This window comes from Aspergillus aculeatus, assembly GCF_001890905.1.
Source record: "Aspergillus aculeatus ATCC 16872 unplaced genomic scaffold ASPACscaffold_11, whole genome shotgun sequence".
Lineage (NCBI taxonomy): Eukaryota > Fungi > Ascomycota > Eurotiomycetes > Eurotiales > Aspergillaceae > Aspergillus > Aspergillus aculeatus.
The window spans coordinates 756,807-769,091 of NW_017962986.1; the positions used below are offsets into that span (position 1 = coordinate 756,807).

The window sequence follows — 12,285 nt, forward strand, 5'->3', positions numbered from 1 at the left end:
CAGCTCCAAATCATCATTATATGCTAATTTTTCTTATTGCAAAGATGTCTTATTGCAAAGATGTCTGCTACATCTGAGCCTATCTCCTTTGAGAATATACTGTATTCAAAGCGCAATGTTTATAAACTTGCAGTTTTAGTTAAAATCATGTGACCTTTCTGGAACCAAGGCGTTATACGCACAACACCGACACGCTTGAGCCTGCATTGACGGCTACTCTCATATACACACCACATTGTTGAGGTGTTCAGTTGAAGCTTTTTTGTTCAATCTTGCGTTCCTGATGGAATTTCTGTTCGAGGGTGAACCCACCATTACGGCGGTACAACAGCAGCCTCATCGCATGCACAGTATCAGTCCTACCGGCTAAATATATCAGTCACAAAGACAAGAAGACAACATTATAATGCGATCGGTCTCCAGTTGGGCCTCTGAAAATCTATTCAATATCAATAGCATAGCATTCCTATCGCACACTTCAAGGCTGAAATGGGCTGCTAAGCGGAACACCCATGTCTCGTACTTATCGATAAGAACCCTCGGCAGGCTCATGTCAGCTCTGCTGCACAACGACCTTGACATAGCTCGCCCATCCACCCTGGCCGCCCATCCAATACTATCCTAGAAGTAGACGATGACTTATTGCAGAGTTGACATGGGGAAAACGTGATCTAGCGAAGACGGCATGTAGTACTACAGGATGTATTTTCCTTTACCCGCAGGTCGCATAGCCAAGCCTCCCAGGTCTATGCGGAATCCCTGTAATCGAGTCTGGAGGAACGGTACAACCCGCCATGAGTGACCGCCGTCACAGCGAAATCGGCCAGGAAACAAATGCTGTTGGCGATAGAGCTTCTGCTTGCCAAAGCAAAACAAAATTGGCTCCCCACCACAAACAGAAAAGAACACGGGAAATAGAAAAGGGAGAGAAAAGAAAAAGTGGCAGCGCGCCCGCGATCGTGACCACCCCGAGGGCAAACATGACAAGATACACGTCCAAGTAACCGCAGCGCTGCACCCACTCCAGGACCTCATACAGAAACAAAAACGCGACGAGTTTTTTGACCACATTAATCAACACCAGACACTGCGCCGTCTCGCGCTGGTGCCGATGCGTCAAGTAGGCCTGGGCGATGTTGGGCGTGAACACGGACCCGAAGGAGGTTATCCCGAACCCTACGGCGGACGGCGCTCCAATGCAGCTGGTTCCGGCAGGCAAACCCCAGTAAAATGCAGCCGGCGGGGCCGAGGAACATACCGGGCAGTAGCGAGACCAGCCGATACTCGGCGTAGGCCTGTCCGTTGCGCCATAATCACGCTCCCCTTCTGCAGCGTCGTGCCCTGCGACAGATACGAGACCAAGTACGCGCAGTCGAACAGCGAATCCCCGACGGTCTCGTTCTGGCACATCTCCCCGTCGACAATTGTTTTTAGATGCAGCTGCGCCGGGGCGGGGATCTCCGAGACCAGAACCGGGCCCAGCGGCGCAAACGTGTCGAACCCCTTGGAGAATCCCCACTGCGGCAGACACCAGCGTAGGCCGGATCGCGCTGCAGCTTCCGCGACGGAATGTCATCTTCCAATGTGTATGCGGCGACATACTCGAGAGCGCGCTCCCGAGGCACGTTTTTGACGTCTTTGCCGATGACCAGACATTGTGCCGCAGGAATTAGACTCGATCGGGATCTGACATGGAACTAAAAAAAAAAAAAAAAGGTCGTGCCCGGGATCGAACCGGGATTACAGGAATCAGAATCCTGGGTGCTAACCATTACACTACACAACCTGAGAATGAAGATAACTGAGTAGAATAGCAAATACCAACCAATTCGGCCCCTCCTAGTCCGCTTGGTTGTTCTGGGCAATGAGCGGAATCACGACGGGTGCACCGTGGTCCTGTACACAGGTGTTGGGCTTGAAGAAGATGCAGGGGAAAGGTGGAGGCTTGCGTCCTGCTTCATTGACTGTTAATCGCGGCAATGGCTCGTGTTATCCTCTTGTGAAGTAGGGGGGGTAATCAGACGAAGGAAAATGAGTAACGTACTGTGCTTGGCGTAGTTGAGGCCCACACACCGGAGGATGGGGACGTCGCTGGGGGCTAGCGGGGAGAGAATCTGTTGGACCGTGACAATCGCGTCCGTTACCTTGGTCTGGTGTTGTATCGTAGATGTCCTCGCCCTGGAGAACTCGAGCTTGTAGCTGATTGGCTTCGGTGATCTGGCCCAGGTCCATTTCGCGCTTTGCGGGAAGGATGGGCTCCCCGCGCAAGATGCGGCCGTCGAGGGCGCCGAAGCGGATCAGGCGTTTCCACGAAAGGGGCATTTTGAGCAACGGGAGAGAGAGCGCGAGCCATCAACTGGCGACTTTCTCAGCCAGAAGCTAGACCGGGGGGAGGGGAGAGAGAAACGTTTCCAACCTGGGGATGTGTGCGGGTAAGTATGTACAGTACAAGTACGGCGGGTGTAAATCAGGGAGAGAGCGGAAGCGGCCCGGGAACCCGGAATATGATCTCGTCTCTTGAACCGAGAGACAAGACGAAGATCGGTAGCTTGACTACCTGTTCAATTGCACTTGACTTGAAATTGCCTCGTAGGGAAGCATTTGCTCCCTAGCTTCGCCAACACTTTCTATTCTATTTTTACCAAGAGCAACTTTCAATCTCTTCGACAAACCATTCGTTTTCTCCCCGGATCCGCAACTGCGTCCCTTCGTCGAGGACGATCCCGGACAACCTTTCCCCACCTCGGTCGCTCCCTCGTTGTCTGATAGTGAGACTAACTGACGAAAGCAGTGGTTCAAGGGTGACGGAAACGTGAGCGCCTTCCGCATCCAAAACAACCGCGCATCACCGCGACAACGCTACGTGCAGACGGAGAAGTTTGTGCGCGAGCGCGTGACGCAACGCGCTTAGATTGGTGAGCAGATATTTTTGCGTAAGAGAAAAAAAAAAACTCATCAACTACAGTGTTGGATAGTTAGCATTCTCCAGGCAATAACCTAGAAAGATGTACAGTACATATAACATCACTTATTACACGTGCTCAATTTGGGGTGCGTGCGGGCTGTAGTAGCTGAACCCAATGCCATGAAGCAACTAAGCCTCCACCCTGTGCGTTGTATCTGTGTCTACTTTTAAGATCGATGCTGATGGTTCTGCAGACGGAGGTGCTGCAAACTACCAACTCTCCGACGGCGGCTGCCGGCCATACTTATGGACAACTCATCTAGCAGGTATTCGCCACAGTCGATACCCAACGATGAGTAGTCAAAGTCATTGTTGGTACTGCTCAAGGCGGCCTGACCGGGGTCGATCGAGGCTGTACCAGTAAGATCCTCCGCTGTAGCATCTGATCAGTACCTCCGCACCTATGCTGTTCGAGAAACCGAAACAAAAGGTCTTACGCTGTGAATCAAGAATACAAATCAGCTGCTCGAGGAAATATTAGATGTACTTCTTGCAACACAACAAGAAAAAGTGGGATGATGGTAGAGGATGAGAAAAATCGACTGTTTTAGGAGAAAGGAAATACAACAGAAGGGAATTTCTAGCGGTTATCTACTCAAATGCTAACCTCCTAGCGTGTTGCTTAAATTGAGCGAGTAAGTACCGACTGGGTAAAATAGTAGATAACGTTACTTCACAGCTATATAGTTAAAGGTAGATAGAATCAGTCTATTATATGAAAAACGAATAAGTATTCCAAATATACAAGAGTTTCGTCATCTTTTCTATTGAGAAGGGACTGTTTGCTTGATTTAGCACAAAATGGATGATGTACTATTAGTACTAAGCTATAATACTATATTAAGACTCTCTAATTTAGGTCTAATTAATATATATTCCTATTCTCTCAGTTCAACAATAAATATAATGAAGTAGTAGAGTTGCCGCTGCTCCCTATTCTCACATGTCACCTTTCTCTAGGGCCCTTTCGTGAATCTTATCACACTCACCATTGGTATCTAAGAAGTTGTCCGACTAGCACCACCCTTTCATACTTCAATACTCACTGTGGTGCGAGAAACATTGCAATAAGCTAATATTACATCCTGTTGCCGTGCTAATCTACAAAAAGCTGTGCATGATAATCACAAAAATGGTCCTTCGCAGTCCCCGCTTCAGCGCAAGCCCTAAGTCAACTTCAGGTGCCCCATTGCCTCCTTGGCCAACCCTTCCAAGAACTCAATCGTCTTGCCGGGGTAATATACAAGATCGAAATTGAAATCCTGTCCGACCAGCGTGCCCTCCAAATAGATCTGGAAAGCGGACTGCTCCTCCGGTCGGGCGGTGATGGTGCCCCGGAGCCTGACCACGCGGATATCACACAGGGTCGCTGCGGCCTCGATCATCGTGCGCAGCGTGTCGTAGATGGCGCCCTCGACGATCTTGACGGCATCGAGGCCGGCCTGCGCCGCGAGGAATGCCGCGTTGTTGTTCTTCGCCGCCTCCAGCAGTCCCTCAGCGAGCGACACCCCCGCGCTCAGGCCACTATTCTCCAGCTGCTGCAACTGAATGCGGAGTTTCTTGGACTCCTGTTCCTGCTTCTCCACGTAGTTGTCGTGGATCCTCTGCGCGGTGTCCACCATCTCGCGCGCCTGCCGCCGGGCCTCTTCGAACTTGCCCTGTGCGGCGGACTTGGCGACATCCAGCATTTTCTGCGCGTTGTGCAGGTGGTCCCGCGCGGCGTTGATGGCGTTGTCCACCTGCCGCTTGATTGTTTCGACCGCTTCGCAGGCGTGGTGCAGGGCCTGGGTGAGGTCGTGGAATAGTTGAGATTGCATGATCTTCTGCGCTAGCTCGAGGGCTCCGTCCGCCACTCCGAGGCCTACCCTGGCGGTTCCATACTGGATCCCGAGGGCAGCGATCTGAAGGTGCTGTTGGAAGCGAGAAAGCATTAGTGAGATACAAGAGGGCAAACAGGAAGGAGGCTATGGTAAGACGCACTGTATCCAAGGCGAGGGCCTTTTGGAACCATCGCAGCCCACTGAGTCTGTTTTCCAGGTCACCAATTTGACTGCGGAGATTCTCAACCGTTCCTGAAGTATGGATACACCGGGTTAGAGCCTAATGCGCCAAGGTAGAAACCGGGAAAATTCTACTTACGTTTGGCATTAGCCACGTTGTCCCGCGCGCGCTGCACGGCGGCTTCGGCATCGCCAAACTTGGCCATGAATTCTTGTCTCCTCCGTTCGCGGTCGGAGATGGCGTCGTTGCGCTCCCTCGTTCCTCGCGACTCCTCGTGGTTCAAGGCCCGTTCCTTTTCTTGGACCTCCGCATTGGCCTCGTGGATGGTGTGGTCGCGGACGGTCTCGGCCTCTGCCACAGCGGACGACTCCTCCTTTTTCTTCTCGAAGACCGCGTCGCGATGGACGGCAGACTGGGCCTGTGTTTCCCGCTCCAGACGATCCAACTCCTGGTCTAGTCGGTCATTCTCGGCCTGGTACTTGGCCCGGGCCTCTTCCAAATCTGCTTGTGCTTTGGCGATCTTCTCCTTGTAGACTCGCTCCGCGTCCGCAACCGCCTGCTTGGCACCGTTGATCTTGGCCTCGACCTTCTCGTGCACGGCCTTGAGAGCTCGCTCCAAACTCCGGGCCATCTCCTGGATAATTGTCTGCTCGAACTCGGCACTGACCTCCCAGCTGGCCTCGCGGGGATTGCACATGAGGTCGGTGCCCCCGACCATTTTGGCCTTGGCCTTGATGGCCAGCAAGGTGCTCCACTGCATCTCAAAGTCGAAGTAGAATATCGGGGCAGGCAGTAGCTGGATATGCACGTCCACCGCCGCGCGCAGGTCGAAGAGCTCCACGAACCCATTCAGCACAAACGCCTGCCGTTCCCGGGTCAGCTCCATGTCCAGCAGCGCGAAGGTCCCCTCCTTGCCCGGCAGGACCATATCTCCGCCGACACTGAGCGGCCCCAGTCGGAAGGTCTGCAGCCACGCCTTGAGCCGCAGACCCTCCGTGGTCAGAGACGCGTCCATGGCGGCCTCGTGGTCGCAGATGATCAGCCTGCCTTTGAAACGAAAGCCAGCCGGATAGTGTTCTCCGCCAAAGGTGGCCCCCATGCTGGCGTAGATGAGCACGTCCTGGAAGCGGAAGAGTGTCACGTCGGTCGTCGGGATCTGGGTATCCATCGCTGCGGCCACGAACTGGATGATCTCGGTGTAGTCCATTGCCGGGGCTTCGGCCTTGATGACCATGTCCCGCGGATCCTCACAGATGTAGAGCACTAGGTCATAGGTTTTGTCTATGTTGTTGTCGAGGTAGAGGCTGCCCTTGATGCCTGCTCCGATAGGCATACCCGAGGCGGCTAATTGGGCCCAGTTGAACTTCAGTCCGATGCCCAGTCGTGGTCCTGGAGATACAGAAGGTCTGGTGAGCTTGCTGATCCACCGGGTTTTCAGAGGCAGAGGAACCATCTGCGCTTACCAATTGTCAGTCGCTTGCTCAACCCGAATGGATTGTTGATGTTTCCGTCGAAGAACCTGGCATAGGAAGAGAATTAGGGTCAGCGAGGGCACTGGGACAACTTCCAGATTCACATGCTTACAGTTCGCCATCCGCACCGATCGGGTCCACGGCCATCTTCAGGTCAAACTTGTACCAGCTATTGTCGTCGCCCACCTTGACGTCAAAGATGCCGCGGAATGCGAACGCCACCCCGCCGGTCGCGGAGCTGCCCAGGGAAAGCTGGAAGCGACGGGACCGGAACCGAGGCCCCATCTCGATCTGCCGGAATGACCGCTGTGTTAGTCTTGGGGCACCTCTGGTTCTGCCATGGGCCAGAGTAGTAATGTTGAACACCTTACCTTCAAAGACTCAGGCAAGTAGATGGACACGCAGGGAATGCTGGACCCCTTGGCCCAGCCCAGGCTGAGGTACGATTGATCACCCGCCGCGGGCTTCTTCACCATGTCGCCCATCTGCAGCAGCGGCACTTGCTCCAACCTGGCACAAAGAAAGAATCCTGTTATCACGACACTGTGTTAGTCTCCACCTCACAGCGGCACAAACGTGTGAAAGTAAGAAGACCTGCCTTGCTGAATGGTATAGCCATTAGTGTCCAAACTACAAGTCGGACTATTCGTGCTCGAAGCAATCAACGAAATCTCCTTGAGACGCAGATCGATGTCCGAGTTTTCGTCGATGGCTGACACAAACCGACTCAAGGAGAGATCGGCCTTGAGGTGGCCGCACACCACCCAGAACCACTCCTGGTTCTGTTTGCCCATGGCCAGCGTGACATCCACCTCCACCGGGGGCTGTCCACTCTTGCCCTGCTGTCCATCGGTGTGGATGAGCACTCGACCGGTCACCTCCAAGGACCCACTCCATCCCTTCTTCTCCTTCTCCGGACCGCCCGTGGTCCGTCGTCTCTTGGTGGGCGGCTCGTCCTCCCGTTGACGCGGAGCACTGCTGTCCTGGTCGCTGCGACTGCCCACCAGCAAGGTCAGCGCGGCATGTTCGATGACCACGAGGCCGTCGCCGACCTCCCACTTGTCCACCTCGGCGGTGATGGCAATGCCCGCCCGCGTGATCGCAATCGTGGCCTTGGCCAGCGCCCGACCATTGATTGTCAAGGACCCCTGCAGAAGGAACTGGGCCTGCGAGATCCGCACCGTGAGATTCTCGCAGGTAATCTCATGCTCGGTGTCGTCGAGATCCCGGCCGTGCACATCGCTGAAGAGACGCTTGATGTCGGACCACGTGACCTTTGCCATATGGCCTTCTAGAAACGAGAGATCTGACTGAACATTAGCATCTGCGGCAAACCAGGTTTCGAAGCAATTTAGACTCACCGGGTCGTCCCTTGACGATCAGTCCCGTCAGGCCAATGTCTGCCCCATTGGAGCCCTTCCATCTGGCCGTTGCGGCAATGGAAAGCAGAGCTTGCGGATCGGGGAGAGCGATAACATCAGAGCTGATATCCCCAGAGGTGGTTGTTGTGTCTGCTGGGGTGGTTGTCTGAAGAGGGATCTTGGCGAAGAAATGGACTTCGTCCAGCTAGTGAGTGCGGGGTGTCAGCTTTGGAAACCCTTACAGAAGGTCATGTCTCGGGATCCTCTCACATGGAACGAGTCCGCTCCCAGCGCGTTCTCCCATTTCTTGTTGCCCGGGATGATCATATTGAGCTCCAGCCAATTCTCGGAGAGATCCGCTTCATACTCCAATTGCAACGACCCCGTCAGACCTGGTAATTGGATCTGCAGATCGCCAAAGACGCCGGCCTGCACCGCGCTGGTCTCCCCGACCACATTGGTCGTGCTGCCCACGTTGAGGCGTAAGCCCACTGACAGGATGGTGACCAGCTCCAGCACCGGGGGCAGGGGCGTCCGGAGTCCGATCAAGCTGCCGGACAGGGAAACCCCGTCGATGGCCATGGTCTGATCCTGCTCCATGGTCAGCCCGAGATAGGCCGACAGCCGCAGGACGGGCTGTACCGCCTCCCCGAGGACCGTCCGGAAAACCTGGAACACGCCGTCCAGCGCTCCATTGAGCTCGATCTCGGTGCGCAGATAGAGTCCGGCGGGCTCCGTCCCAATGGGCCGCGACCAGAACTCAATGGCCGACTTGCGGAATCGCAGCTCGTTCCACGCATCGGTGTCGAGAGAGGGGAAAAGACTCGGGAGCGGGATCGCCTCATCCAGCTCATACTTCCAGAACTCGCGGTCCTGCTGCCCTGCGGCGCGGTCGCGCCGACCGGCGACATTCTCAAAGAGCGGATCTGACCAGAACCCGTCCCAGCCGGTGAATTTAGGCTCGCCCTCTTCTCCGGCCGCGGCGAGGTGGGCATCGCTGAGACTGACGTCGCCGACCGACTGGAAGAAGGGGGCCGCCTGGTCGGCGGGGGATACGGTGGAGGAAGAGCGGGAGGTAGGGTTGGATCGGTCACGAGCCACGGATCCGAAGATCTCATCCTGCCAGATATCGTCGCCCGCCATCACGCTGTCGGGGATTGTCTGGGACTCGAGAGCTCCTTCGTTTGGTGTGGACTTTCGACTGGTCTGTGGTGTGGTTTATAACACTGCGACATCGGGTGACTGCCTCCGTTGCTGCTCCAACTCCTGTCTCGCTCAAGGGGGGATTGGCCGGTGTTCGCTTACCGGACGCGGTTCAGTAGAGCAGCACCTACGCTCGAGGGGCGCAGCGATCGATTTGCAGACGTGGATACCGACTCTCTCGAGTAGCAAAGGTGACCACGTGGGCTCGGCTGCCCATATCGACGCATGTTGGTACATGCACCGACGCTAGATCCGTGCAGCTGACCATTGACCAGCGCCAAGGAGCGAGTCGGCACTTTCTACCCCAATGGTTCCTGCAGCTGTGACCCCACGGAGGCAAGTCAGGGCCGAGGCAGGTCCTGACGAACGGCACGGCCGATTGTGCGAGTCACTGTCGGCATGTATGCCCATTTTTTGGCTGGGGGGCTTGCCTGAAGAATGGCCATCCGACTGACCATCCACAGTGGCGGTACGGTATTCTGTCGAGGGGAAACCTCGTCTCGATCGTCCGGCCGGAAAAGTGGATCTGCAGTTCGCACGGCGGTTCCCCGGTTAGGCTAAGGTGTCCGGGCTGCCCAGTGATGCTCGCTTGAAATTGCTGCCGATCGCTAGGGTTCGCCCCCGAATCTTGGCACCGGCCCGGGCAGTAACCACCGATCCTCAATCCAAGATTCCATCTCGTCTATACTTTCCTCGACCCGCAATCCCCACGATGGCTTCACGACACGGCGCAGCTGAATTGCGGCTGAACCTCAGCTGCGCTTGCTATTCCCGTCTCCCTTCCAGCCAAAGTCTCGGGTTGACTTGCCTGTACAGAGCTCCAAGTCGACGACGAGGGACGCATGGTGCGATTCGGCATCGCCGACTCCCCAGCACGCCATTCTCTCAATCCAGCTGGATGATGAGTCTATAAAATTGGGGAAACTCCCCGGCATTGGGATAGCTTTTCATCATCAACAACAACAACAACAGCTTCCATCTCATCCTCTTGACTAGTCAAATCTACTCTCTTCAGACACCTTTCGTCTACCACAGCATCCTCACTTCTTCACCATGCCTATCTCCAAGGGAAACACCATCACCATCCCCACCCAGTTCCTCGGCGGCGCTGAGGGCAAGAAGATCACCGTCCGGTGGCAGCAGACCTTTCGCGACCGCCACGAGGACTACTGGATCTGCAAGTGGACCAACAAGACCACCCGTATGTCTCAATCCTGAACCCGCTCCCAGAGCCCTTGCTACCGGCGCTGGTAACTGACTAACTCCCCTATTCCCCCAGCCGGTGACCAGGGCGTTATCTTCGTGCAGGCCAGCAAGCTCGAGCAGCTGAAGTCGCGCAAGGTCGACGGCGACGACCTCACCGTCGTCGTCAGCGACGAGTTCCAGTACGGCCAGAAGAAGGACCAGACCAACCGCTTTCTGGTCTACCACGACAAGTCCAACAAGCCCTATCAGGTGGGTGTTGCCCTTATTGGAAAAGGCCTCTGCACCCCACACATGCTCACACATTCACAGCACCGCTTCATGGAGAACACCCTGACCTCCCTGGGTTCCAAGGGCGCCGACTTCGTCATCAGCCTCGGATACTCCGACGTCTCCAAGGTCGAGGACATTCTCAAGCACTTTATCGGTGACTACCTCAAGGACTTTTAGAGGCCGCGCATTGGTGGATTGTCTGGTGGAGGAGATGGATAAGGGATGTTCAAGGATGCTTTGGCATGTTTGAGTTTGCGATCGATCGTTTATGAGTGTTTATTTTGGGCCTTGTTTTAGTTATAAGTTTGTGTTTTTGTCGATTTATGTCTTTTGCTCTGCAGAGTCGCGAGTTTATATTTTTGAATGGCACAGTTCTCACAAAACGAAATCTGCCTCGCATAGGCAGCCAAGCAAGGAGAGTAGTTGTACTTTGTGCATGATATGCCTGCGACTGATCGTTCCGGCGAATATCAATAGTGAGGATGAGAAACTGTTACTTCCCTAGCAGCTCCCATGGCTTTCTCTGGGCATAGGCTGACCCTCAGTCGCTACATCTCGTCACCTTTCCGAGCAAGTGAATTCAAACATCTGCTTTAAATAGATCAAGACCATAAGAAACAGTCTCTGCAAGCCTGACCTAAGCCCAGCAGTAGGGCTGTCGACCCCAGAGATGTGGACCAGCGCCAAGACACTAAACAATAAGCACTACCAGTCTGCGGAACGTAGGTGCATGCTTGTAGGTAGGCAAGATTTGTCAAGGTTAACTACAGTGCATAAGAACAGTAAATAAGATGATTAATCAGTAGTCTCCTTGGCATAACGAGAATCAGTGCCTTGCGGACCCCATGTTATTCCCATCAACTTGGAAGGCATTCGTTTCAAGCGCACGATGTAACAAGACATATATACTTTCGCCCAACAATCCTCATTTGGTCCCGTTCACACGATAGACATCTTAGGAATACGATTCTTGGTTTGAAGGAACTGGGATCAGTCCCCAATCCTTTCACTGCTACTACAATATCCATTATTTCATATCGATAATCTCATCTCCGAGTTCAGACTTTTAGGTTGAGATGAGATAGATGACATCGCACCGGCGCCCCAATTCCTGACGAGTAAGTCAGGTTCTTTCCCTATCGAGTACTAATTGATTCTGACCTCAGAGTGAAAAGCAGTAATTGCATAGAATCATTTCCTTAAACTTCATGCAAGGAATCTTCCATTAGGGTCGGGCTAGACCCGGCGCCGACGACCCAGTGATTGCATCGAAAACGGAGTGATTCTGTGACTCCCTTGTCCTTTCTATTGTAAAAATGTTCAACATAGACTCTGTCCTTTAAGTAAATGGTACATACGACCACAGGGTGTGGAAAACAGGGCTTCCCGTCCGCTCAGCCGTACTTAAGCCACACGCCGGGAGGTTAGTAGTTGGGTGGGTGACCACCAGCGAATCCCTTCTGTTGTATGTTTTTCATTTTTGTTTCTCCTACCTCGAGTGTAGGAATGGAACACAGTTAAATTATATATGTGCTACTTTTATAGGGAGTAGACAGTGCTGGGCAGGTAGCGGATGCGGCACCTGCGGCCACAGCAGGTCGTCGTGGTCGGATGTCTGTGTGTGTGGCCATACCCATCGTCCAGCCAAGACCCTTCTTCCATGCTGAGTATATGTAAAGATTGAATTTTTCTACTACTCGTTCTTCTGCCGGCAGAACTTCTTTTTACAGTGGGCGAATTTGTTTTTACAGACTATATCCTTCTGTACCCGTCCCTCGACTATGTATCATTGTTCTTGATTGCAAAA

The 12,285-nt window shown here is 54.0% G+C and overlaps 3 protein-coding genes and 1 non-coding gene across 4 annotated transcripts; 1 reads left to right on the plus strand and 3 right to left on the minus strand.

The window, feature by feature from the left end:
- Nucleotides 1-1,070: 1,070 nt before the first annotated feature.
- On the minus strand, nt 1,071-2,322 carry ASPACDRAFT_1889621 (uncharacterized protein; the record flags this gene model as incomplete). Its single annotated transcript, XM_020198537.1, has 5 exons — nt 1,071-1,176; nt 1,259-1,518; nt 1,603-1,697; nt 2,045-2,098; nt 2,145-2,322. The coding sequence occupies 5 exons, from the start codon at nt 2,320-2,322 to the stop codon at nt 1,071-1,073; spliced, it is 693 nt and encodes a 230-aa protein (XP_020054765.1).
- On the minus strand, nt 1,715-1,786 carry ASPACDRAFT_t209. The gene has a single exon. It is a non-coding gene; the product is annotated as a tRNA-Gln (tRNA).
- A 1,809-nt stretch (nt 2,323-4,131) lies between the features above and the next one.
- ASPACDRAFT_61937 (uncharacterized protein) lies at nt 4,132-9,229 on the minus strand (the record flags this gene model as incomplete). The annotated part of the gene is made up of 9 exons (XM_020203726.1): nt 4,132-4,875; nt 4,946-5,037; nt 5,105-6,384; nt 6,551-6,729; nt 6,810-6,948; nt 7,003-7,762; nt 7,800-8,004; nt 8,070-9,005; nt 9,134-9,229. The coding sequence occupies 9 exons, from the start codon at nt 9,227-9,229 to the stop codon at nt 4,132-4,134; spliced, it is 4,431 nt and encodes a 1,476-aa protein (XP_020054766.1).
- Nucleotides 9,230-9,777: 548 nt separating this feature from the next.
- ASPACDRAFT_122236 (uncharacterized protein) lies at nt 9,778-10,850 on the plus strand. Its single transcript, XM_020196511.1, has 3 exons — nt 9,778-10,203; nt 10,282-10,457; nt 10,518-10,850. The coding sequence occupies exons 1-3, from the start codon at nt 10,056-10,058 to the stop codon at nt 10,653-10,655; spliced, it is 462 nt and encodes a 153-aa protein (XP_020054767.1). The 5' UTR covers nt 9,778-10,055; the 3' UTR covers nt 10,656-10,850.
- The last annotated feature ends 1,435 nt before the right edge of the window (nt 10,851-12,285 follow it).

Excerpts from the sequence above, each read along its gene's own strand:
- ASPACDRAFT_122236 (XM_020196511.1), top strand. The coding sequence starts at position 10,056 with ATGCCTATCTCCAAGGGAAACACCATCACCATCCCCACCCAGTTCCTC. Across the intron at positions 10,204-10,281 it reads GTGGACCAACAAGACCACCC|CCGGTGACCAGGGCGTTATC; the intron begins GTATGTCTCAAT and ends CTATTCCCCCAG. Across the intron at positions 10,458-10,517 it reads AGTCCAACAAGCCCTATCAG|CACCGCTTCATGGAGAACAC; the intron begins GTGGGTGTTGCC and ends ACACATTCACAG.